General features: G+C 42.2%; 1 protein-coding gene across 1 annotated transcript in view; it reads left to right on the top strand.

Annotated features, from left to right (window-relative positions):
* CSGALNACT1 (chondroitin sulfate N-acetylgalactosaminyltransferase 1) overlaps positions 1-10774 on the top strand; it is a 296216-nt gene that overhangs the window by 242260 nt on the left and 43182 nt on the right. Inside the window, exon 5 of the mRNA XM_011979620.1 lies at positions 2308-2524. Coding sequence (XP_011835010.1) covers positions 2308-2524 — 217 coding nt within the window. The remainder of the gene's footprint in view (positions 1-2307; positions 2525-10774) is intronic.

Raw genomic sequence — 10774 nt, 5'->3', positions numbered from 1 at the left:
TCTGTGGCACCTCAAAGAAATCCAGTCTTTGAACACAATCAAAGGGGCTGTAAAACCAGTGCTGTAGGATGAAAAGCTCCTAGAAGGCAAAGAACAGAGAAGAGAACTTGGCAACATTTGCGAGGAAGACATGTAGTTCCCACAAAAGAAAAGAAGAGGTAGAGTGAGGAAGAAAAAAGGAGTGGTTTGTGAGAGACCTTGGGAAGCTGTAACTGACTCTAGGCAGGAGATAAATCTATTTATGTACCTTTCAAACTGTATTCCATTGCCGTGTCACTGGAAGTGAAACTCCACACAGTGTCGCTTGTCAGGTTTCTCCCTGGAGATTTATTTCTGTAGCCAGTGACTGGCAGGTACATTCTCAGTTTACTGTGGGGATTAAGGAGACATGAATAGAATCCATGGTACCTACGTTCCCCCTCATCCTGGGGGATACAGTCCAAGACCCCCAGCGGATGCCCAGAAGCACAGAGAGTCCTGAACCCTAGCTATAGTATGTTTTTCCCCCATATGTACATACCTAGGATAATGTTTAATTTATAAATTACACCCCCGGAAAGAGATTAACAACAATAACCAATAACAAAAGAGAATAATTATAACAATATGTGGTAATAAAAAGTATGTAAACATGGTCTCTTTCTCTCTGTGTGTGTGTGTGTCTCCCTGATTCTCTTTCACTCTCAAAATGCACTGTACTTCAGGTAACTGAAATGGCAGAAAGTGAAACTAGAAAAAGGGGACTACTGTATAACCCAAAAGCTTTTCTGATTTGTTGAATTTTACCTTTGTTGTGTGTGTGTGTGTGTGTGTGTGTGTGTGTGTGTGTGTGTATGTTTCCTGACTGTAGAGAAAATACTCTTAATACCAGAGATATTGGAAGGAAATGGATCTTTAAGCATCAGGGAAATCATTTGATCCTTAGATTGGGAAATTCTATCACCTAGACCCTAGGGAAGCTTGTTCTGAGAGGGGAGTTGAGATGCTGGTTCATATCTTCCACCTGACAAGCGACACTCTGTGGAGTTTCAGCAACAATAACATGGGATGGGACAAAGTTTGAAAGGTCCACAGACTTTTCTCCTGCTTCTCTACCTTCTCAGAGAAAGGAGAGTCGTGAGGATAGCTAACATTTATTGAGGGTTTATTGCATGCCGTGTACTGTTCTAACCTCTTTCACATTTGAAAACATGAGCTCCTCACAGTAACCTGTGGGGAAAATGAGGTACGGGAGCATGAAGTAATTTTTCAAAGCAAACCTCTGGGGCCAGGATTTGAACCCAGGCAGTTTGACTTGATAGTATGTGCTCTGATTCCCTGAACCATGCTGCTGAGAGATAGGAAGGAAGATGTGAAACTAAATATGATGTATTCATACCACTGTATTGAATATTTTATGTGTTGTCTATTTTAATGCTTCTAGAAGCTTCCAGAGGGCCCCACAACCCATGTGACCAGCCCTGAGCCCAGGTGTCCCAAAGAGTTCACTATGGTCAGTTCGTCTGAAATGGACATAATTTCTTTCCTTTTTTTTTTTTTTTTTTTTTGAGACAGAGTCTCGCTCTATTGCCCATGCTGGAGTGAAGTGCTACAATCTTGGCTCACTCCAACCTCTGCCTCCTGAGTTCAAGCAATTCTTCTGCCTCAGCCTCCTGAGTAGCCAGGATTACAGGCATGCAACATGACACTGTACTAACTTTTATATTTTTAGTAGAGATGAGGTTTCATCATATTGACCAGGCTGTTCTCAGACTCCTGACCTCAGCTGATATGCCCACCTCAGCCTCTCAAAGTACTGGGATTATAGGCATGAGCCACTGTGCCCAGGCTGAAAAGGCTTAATTTCTAAGAGATAATTTAAATGCTCATTTTTAAAATTAAATGTAATTATTTTAATATTCTTGAAATCGTATTGCAGAAAATTTGGATACTAGAAGAAAAGAAAAAACAAATAATCCTGCTCTGTATCATAGTCTTATTTTGGCCTATTTCCTAAAAATCATTTTACAAATGCCTCCGTATCCTACGACAAATGCCTCCGTATCCTACGAATACAGTTTGTATCCAGCATTTCAAGCTTTTTCCCATGGTTTTATGCAATCTTCATAACTGTGATTTTTAAATTCATGGTATTTTGACTTCTTTTGCTATTTTTTAATTGGGAGCATTTTGAATTTTCGAATAATTGTTGGAGAGATTTCATCTTAAACACTTTTTAAAGGCATTCTGTGCTAGATCTCGGTTAAAAAACACTCAGCAGCCAAGGTTAATTTTTAGAACGGTCTTTCCTTGTTTTTCTCTTAACAGGGATCTACCGAACAGAAAGGGACAAAGGGACATTGTACGAGCTCACCTTCAAAGGGGACCACAAACACGAATTCAAACGGCTCGTCTTGTTTCGACCATTTGGCCCCATCATGAAAGTAAAAAAAGAAAAGCTCAACATGGCCAACACGCTTATCAATGTTATCGTGCCTCTAGCAAAAAGGGTGGACAAGTTCCGGCAGTTCATGCAGAATTTCAGGTTGGTTTGTTTGCACGTGTTTATCTTCCTCCGCATGGTGTGTGTTAGAACAGTGGTATCACTTCCCGTCATCTCTTTCATTTCCCCTGCTGAGTACAAAGCCTCCTTTCTCTTCTTCAGCTCTATTTTCCCCACATAAAATTTATCGTTTGTATTTGCCTTTCCCTAGAGCAATTAGAAAACTGCCTTATGAGCATATTGACCTTCAGAAGTGAAAAGCAGGAAGGGCTGGGTTTTCGCCAGGATCTACAAAAATGACCGAATGCCTGTTATGTTCATTCTGACTTGCGGATGGGCTCGGGTTTGGGGATAGCAGGAACGAAGACTCACAGGCAAGTGAGCAACCTTGAGGCTTGAGGACCAGAGAGGAGGTGGCAGTGGCAGAGCCCACGTTAACAGTGGGCGAGTACTGGAAGCTATTCTTGATCGGCTCTAGGCTACCTTCACCTGCTGTCCTGTTCTAGTGGTGGCTGCAATGCATTGGATCCAAATCAGTCTTTTATTCTAACCTGCATCATCTTAGACTTAAATGTAGAATTATACCAAGAAGGTTTCAAGCCCACATTTTTGTAGCTACTCAATGAAAGTAAGTGGGGTTTCATTTTTCAGGCATGCTGATGAAGTTTTTACATGTGTGCCTTTAAGCCCTTGATTGTGCGGTGCTGGATCTTAGAAGCTGTGATGGCTCAGATGCACATATTGGCTGAGGATAACCAGCTAAGTTATTTCTCCAGCTTGTTTTAAACATAGAAAATCCTACTATCTAATTATAAATCTTGAAAGATCAAGCTGATTTTTTATTTCTTTTTTGAGACAGAGTCTTACTCTCACCCAGGCTGGAGTGCAGTGGCACGAACTCTGCTCACTTCAACCTCCGCTTCCCAGGTTCAGGCGATTCTCCTGCCACAGCTTCCCAAGTAGCTGGGATTACAGGTGCCCATTACCATGCCTGGCTAATTTTTGCATTTTTAGTAGAGATGGGGTTTCGCCATTTTGGCCAGGCTAGTCTTGAACTCCTGGTCTCAAGTGATCCGCCCACCTTGGCCTCTCAAAATGCTGGGATTACAGGCATGAGCCACCGTACCCAGCCTTGATTTTTAATCTTCGTAAATTTACATTATTAAAAGGCATAATGTTCAGTATAAGGGTGTGGTTGATACCTTTCAAAATTCTGGTTCGTGAGCATACTCTATTTTAATTTAAAGGGTAACCCACTTATAGCTAAGTTTTTTGAAGATCAGAATCAAATAGTCCTGGAAGAGACCTTTGAGGTCATCTGGTCTAATCTTCCCTTAATTCAGACGCTGTCTCTGACATAGGGTTCTCTAGGCAATGCGTGTGTGCACCAGGAAGCTGCCCACATTGCTAGTCAAGCTGCTGCTTTGTTGACCATCTCTGGATGGAAAGTTCTTTATTGTTTGTATCTGAGGTCAGCTTCCATGTCTCTACTGCCTGATGGGTCTAGTTCTAGCCTCTGGAGGATTGAACAAGTCTGTTTCTTTTTAAACATCGTAAGCTTTCAAGTATTTTTGAAGGTGGTCATCACAACTCCCCTGGTCTCGTCTTTCCAAGGTATAGCAGTTCTCAATTCCCTTAGCTTTTTCATATTCCTTAGTTTGTGAACTTTTTTTATTAGCTGGAACCTGCCTTTAGCCATGATGTAATCCAAAGTAGGGTGGGCTCGTTGATTGATCTTTTCCCAGTTTGTGGAATACTCCTTTGTGCATGATCACGTAATTGTTTGCAGTGTTCCTCTGGCTCCAGTCCTGAAGTGAGTGTTTTTATAGTTTTGGCTTCTTTCGAACCTACTTTTCGTGTTTTTGCTCTCTTTCTCTGTAGGCTTTCCCTTTGGAATGGCACAGTGCCACTGGTTGATTAAACATTACATCTCCAGAATAACTGAACCTGCAGCGTTCTGAATGCAGTTGTGGAACCTGAATGTGGTTTGCATTAGGCATTAAGTGAAATGATTACTGTCAGCAGCTAGAATGCCCATTTCTAGGACTAGGTTGTAGCAAGTTCCTTTGGCGAAGAAGCTGCCTATGTCTTACTGGGTTCAGGGTCCTGAGCTTTGATTGTCTGAGTCCTTGGACACGTTAGGCTTGCCGAGGTGGCGCTTACACTAAGGAAGTATCTGCTCGGTGAAAGGACAAGTCCTCCCTGTAGAACTCCTGGGGCCTGAAATAGCAGGATGCTCTTGGGCATATATGAACAACTATTTCCTTAGTGTCATGAGAATTTTAAGGAATTAACAATAGGAAAAAAAACAGGAGGGGAAGTGTCATTGAGAAGAGTCAAATGAGTAGCTTACAAGCCTCCAAAATGGAGTGGGTGAAATGAAACGTGATTCCAGTGTATGTTTTAAAAGAACACAAAAATCCTGGGGCAGTTTGCCTTGAGTCAATTCATCTCAGCTCACCCCATGGACTTTTACTATTTGGATGTCCCTTGCTCGTGTAGGTCGGAAGGGATGGGTGGCAGAAAACTTGTGACTTGGAGAGGGTGTTTTGAGAGCCTTTTGCATGTGCTAGACACCAGATGCGAAGGATCAGAAGATGAATTCAAGATGCGGTGCCTACTTTCACGAGTAGCAGAAGCTGCAAATACAGAACCAGGTGCTGTGGCAGAGATGCAGACAGGGGACAATGAGACACAAAGAGAAGCTGCCCAGGACAGCTGACACTGGAGCAGGAGGCTGAGTAGGGAGTTTACTTCGCAGTCAGGGCATTTCTGAGTGTGCTGAGGTCTCTGAAAAACTGGGATGTGAGAGGGTAAATACCTGCGGGTATTTAATTCTTCATAAGACCTTATTAAAGATGGCATTTCAAACCCAAAGAAGAGGTTATTCAGGGCATGGTGTCAGGACAACTAGCCAAACATAGCAGAAACAAATGTGATTCTTACTTCACACCAAAAAGCGAAGTAAACTCCATTCAATTAAATATTTAAATGCAATTAACATGACCATAAAATTACTGGGAGAAAATATAAAGGGCTACTTTAAAAATATTGGATGTTGTCTCTATAAAGTCCTTTCCGTCCCCGGACTGGAGACTGTGAACTGCGGTTGACACTGAAGATGACACTGGAAGCGATCTGTATTTCTTTTTTTTCTCCCTGTTTTCTAAATATTTATATAGCTACCATATGTTTTATATTTTGTTTAAAGATTCAGTGAAAGATTATTTTTGGCTTTTATAATTTAAACATGACTTTTTAGTTTGTAAAAGGTAATACTTGGCTATTATAAGATGTTTAAGCAGTGTAGAACAGCACAAGGAATAAATTATTTAAAAAGTCACTCCAGGTCTCACCTCCCGGAATTAACCATTATTAACATTAGTTGAACATCATTCTGGGCAATTTTCTTTGCATAGCTGCAGACAGAAGAATTGCTTGCCGGCTGGGAATAAGTCAGTGCAACATGAGATATACTATACATTCTATTTCTACTTATAGACTTAAAATGCATCTTGCTAAAATTTATAGAAGAAAACTGGAAGTATGATAAAGGATTTGCTGAACTTTAAGAAAATGTCTCTTCACTGTAAGAGACTTTAGTTCCCAAGAGATCCCACGGAAGTTAAAAAGTGATTTTTGCAAAACAAAAAAATGATTGGAATTATCATTTTTTTACTACATTTTGTAACTTGACTGAAAATTGCAGTACAAAAGGAAATCAGCACAGCTATACTTTCTGCCTTCTGTGTCTCATCTTCTGATTTTTGTTAGCAATCATTTATGTATTTATTTTGAGACAGAGTCTCACAGTCACACAGGCTGGAGTGCAGTGGCACAGCCTTGGCTCACCACAGCCTCCGCCTCCCAGGTTCAAGTGATTCTCCTGCCTCAGCCTCCTCAGTAGCTGGGATTACAGGCGTGCACCACCACACCCGGCCAATTTTTGTATTTTTAGTAGAGACTGAGTTTCACCATGTTGGTCAAGCTGATCTCAAACTCCTGACCTCAAGTGATCTGTCCACCTCGGCCTCCCAAAGCGCTGCGATTACAGGCATGAGCCGCCATGCCTGGCTGCAATCTATTACTTTGACCTTGACAGGGTTACAGCCTTTACTTTCTGCTTTATAACTACAGTTTCTACAGTTCTAGATCTGGATTTAAGTGGATTTCGTGTATTCATCAGCAGTCCTTTTCCAATAACTTTCCATTCCTGAGTTCTTAGCTGGCTATATTGTATGGTCAAGAAAGGTTTTCAAGAAAGGTCACAAGTATGACAAGTAGAATGGAGTATCTGCTTGTTGTCATTATCGTGTACAGACAGCTTAGCTGGGCTTAAAATTCATGGGATACACTTTCCTTCCTCAGGACTTTGTAGATATCCTGGCGTTGAATGATCTGGTGAAGTATAAGACCACTTTATTTTGTCTCTCTTGTAAATGGCTTTTGCCAGAATGCCTGAAGGATTCCTTAATTAGTCTTTAATTACTTTCACTTATTCAGGGTATGTCTCACCTCAGTATCTATTGTCCTTTCCTTTCCTTTCCCCTCCCCCCTCCCTTCCCCCTTCCCCCTTGCTCTCCTTGCTTTCCTTCCTTCCTTCCTTGATGGAGGAGTCTCACTCTGTCACCCAGACTGGAGTGCAGTGGCACAGTCTTGGCTCACTGCAACCTCTGCCTCCTAGGTTCAAGTGCTTCTCATGCCTTAATCACCCGAGTAGCTGGGACTACAGGTGCATGCCACCATGCCCAGCTGCTTTTGGTACTTTTAGTAGAGATAGGGTTTCACCATGTTCGCCAGGCTGGTCTTGAACTCCTGACCTCAGGGGATCTGCCCACCTCGGCCTCCCAAAATGCTGAGATTATAAGTGTGAGCCACCACGCCTGGCCAATCAATGTCTGTCGTTCTTTAACTGATTTTCCTGTAGTACAGTTTCCTTTTTTGCTTTGTGGGTTCTTTCAGGAAAATTTTTGGATGCTTTATTTTTGAGTTCTTCTGTTTGCTTCATTTATTGGATTCTCTGTTTCATGGACACAGTTATATATTTTACACATCTTCTCCATTTATTAGCATTTGTGATTTTTTTTTTTAAATGCCTTAGTCTTTTATCTGCTTTCACTTAAACCTTTATTGTCTCAGTAATTTGATTTTCTAACATATCTATTATGTACCTTGCTGTTTCTAATGTATTACTTCTGTGCATTTTGGCTGTTGATTTATTTTCTGAGCACACAGTGTGCCTGCTGACGTTATTCTGTTGTTTTTATTGTTTTCTCATTGGACTTTTTAAAAATTAAATTCATATTTTTGTCAGTAAAGTGAAACATTTCTAAGAAATTTTCTTCTGTTTGAGTTACATTTTCTTTCAGACTCATTTTTTTCTTTTGCTTTGCATGCTGTTTCTTAACTTTTTCTTTTAATTTTGTTCTGATTCTTGGGATGTGGTTGCTATGATTTCTTTTTTATCTTTTCTCATCGTGTGCAGGGGACTACCCAGCCTTCTGTTTGCTCGAACATAGTATGGGTGGATTCTCCTTGGCTCTCTCCTCATCTTGACTGAGAATTGTGGGTATTTTGAGGACAGGGTATTTCTCTGTTCACTTTATTTGTAGTATAAAAGCTGGATGTAGAAGAGGAAGAACCCCCAGGGGCTTTGTACTGCCTTTGTTGAAATTCCCTGTTCTTCTGGCTCCTCTGAGCCCTGGGATGGATACGTGAGTTTTACCAGGCTCACCTGGTGTAGGAGGAATTAATTGTTTTCCCAAAGGGTAGATGTATCATATTTGGCTCTCAGAATGCCTTCACATAAGGGCTGAGGCCTGGGACATCACAAAGAGTCGGCACCACTTATTCACGTCTCCAGCTCACTTGCTCGTCTTCAACAGCTCTTTCCACGCCTACCAGTCAAAAAGAGGAAAAAGGAAAGTTTTGGCTCTGTTTCTAACGGTTCTGTGGGTTGTGGGGGAGATGCATATATGTCGTCAGCTCTCAGTGTTTCTAATCCCTTCTCCTCTAACTGTTCTGATAAAATATCTTGACTACATGTGATTAACTTTTTTCATTTGCTTACATCACATCTCCCCTTCCCGCTCCTTTTTTTTTTTTTTATTTGCAGGGGTTAGTTCACAAGCTTAGTTCGCAAGTAGTTGGGATGCAACTACCTTTCCTCTCCACTTTCATTACAATTTGTAGAAAGACCAAAATGGCCCCCTGTGGCTCTTCCTGCTGTTGGTGCCAAGGTCCTAGGTGGAAGCCAAGGTCTCCTGTGTCTTCCCTAGGTCCCACAGGTTGCCTTCTCACGCCTGGACCTGTGTCTCCTCTGTTTTCTCACCAACTAGCTTCCCTTCTGGAGGTGGCCAGTGGGGCCAGGAGCCACAGGGAGTTAATGCAGAACCTTCCATTTCTTTCCTTGGCCTCCAGTCTGTTGAAGTTCACAGCAGAAGATTATGTCTCCCTCATTGGTCATTTATTGGTGCCAAAATTGTTGCCATTTTCAACTATTTTTGGCACACAGTTTGCAGTGATTGCTGTTTGAGATTAATGCATTTAAAGCATTGTCCTTCCCATGCATCACCTTTAAAATATCAGCACCCTTTGCTCTCATACAGTTCGTTGAGGAATCTTTTACGTGTTGCTTCATATATCTCAGCTTTAGTATCTTCTGTAAAAGCAAAGTCTTGGTCCAGATGGGCCCCAGCCCCTTGCAGTTCTATGCAGATTATTACCAGTAGTAGGTTATTGCACGTCAGCATCCATTTGTTAATTACTCACCTAGAAAAGACTTGCATGGCTTAAACTTATAATAAATATGTCTTCTTGGACAGAAGGAAGAGATGTGGAACCTGGAATTCCCAAAAAAGAGCAGCCTTGGTCACGAGGCACAAAGTGGTTCTGGGGAAGGCTAGGTCTGCAGAAAATGGCTCACCCGGGGTGCTGGCCAGGCACGGGTATAATCTGCAAGGAAGCAAAGGCCACATCTTTGTGCTCTAGAACAATGCTTGGGGCGGTCCCTGGGGATGAAATAGATTCCTTGGTGCGCAGAGTGTGTGGACTAAGTTATTTATTGTCATTATTGTTTCTTGTCATTATAGTCATCTCAACTACTCTCAAAAATTATTTGTGTTTTAAAAAATACAAGTTTAGTAAAACAATTTTTATCAAGTTCAATGAACAAAGACTCAATAACAATATGGGAAGAGGGACAGGTCCACCTAAAAATTGGGACTAATAGAAAGTTACAACCTGTCAAAAACACTAGGTTTCAGAACGTCCCAAAAGGCAAGGAGAAAGGGGTAAAATAAAGGCCAGAGTCCTCCAGCTGTTCATATTTAGTGAAGAGAAGTCTATCATCCACTGGGTGAGATGAGTTTTCTCCTAGCACCCAGACCCTAAGGGCCTTCAGTTAAGAGGCACTGAACCACCAAATAAATGATACTCCTCGAATTTACAAGAAATCATGATGCTAAAACTTGACGCTAAAGCTTGAGTATTGTCATCTCTCAGAATAAAAGTCCCACTGCACCCTTCAATAGAAATATAGACTACTCTGTTCTTGGTGCTGTGGGGCTATGTATGTGCTGTGTGAGTCCATTTTGTTTTTGTGGTTTTTTTAGAGACAGGGTCTCTAAAAAAGCTCAGTAGCCCAAGCTGGTGTACAGTGGTGCGATCATGGCTCACTGCAGCCTCAAACTCCTGGCCTCCAGTGATCCTGCCACCTCAGACTCCTGAGTAGCTGGGACTAGAGATGCATGCCACCACATCCATCCTGATTTTTCGTAGAGACAAAGTCTTGCTATGTTGCCCAGGCTGGCTTCAAACTCCTGACCTCAAGTGATCTTCTGTAAAGATCACTTTACAGCCTGCCTCAGCCTCCCAGAGTTTTGGGATTACAGGTGTGAGACACTACCTGCAAATGACTTCATTTTTATTTATGGAAATCAGATGCCTGGAACTGTGGCAGGCTTCTCCTCTCCTGCCGTCATTGTCCTGGCTAATGTGGGACCCTCACAGGCTTCACGTGCAGTTTCTTCACCCCTTGATGCCCCTCCTCTCCACCTCTCTTGGGTCTCTGCAGACTCTACCTGTGGCTGGGAACAGAGGGAGCTCACCAGGGAAAGCTTGGTTTAAATGTAGCTCCTGCTGTTTTTCTGTTTCGTTTTTGTCCAGTCGCATATTGGCTTAAACCTACTTCATCTTCCTCTTCTTCTCCTTCTCCTCCTTCTCCCCCTCCCTCTCCTCCCCTCTTCCTCCTCCTCCCCCTCTTCCTCCTCCTCCCCCTCTTCCTCCTCCTCC

This window comes from Mandrillus leucophaeus, unplaced genomic scaffold (genome assembly GCF_000951045.1).
Source record: "Mandrillus leucophaeus isolate KB7577 unplaced genomic scaffold, Mleu.le_1.0 Scaffold204, whole genome shotgun sequence".
In the NCBI taxonomy this organism is placed as follows: domain Eukaryota; kingdom Metazoa; phylum Chordata; class Mammalia; order Primates; family Cercopithecidae; genus Mandrillus; species Mandrillus leucophaeus.
Note: the sequence above shows the minus strand (reverse complement) of the source record. Positions and strands in the feature narration are given on the sequence as shown.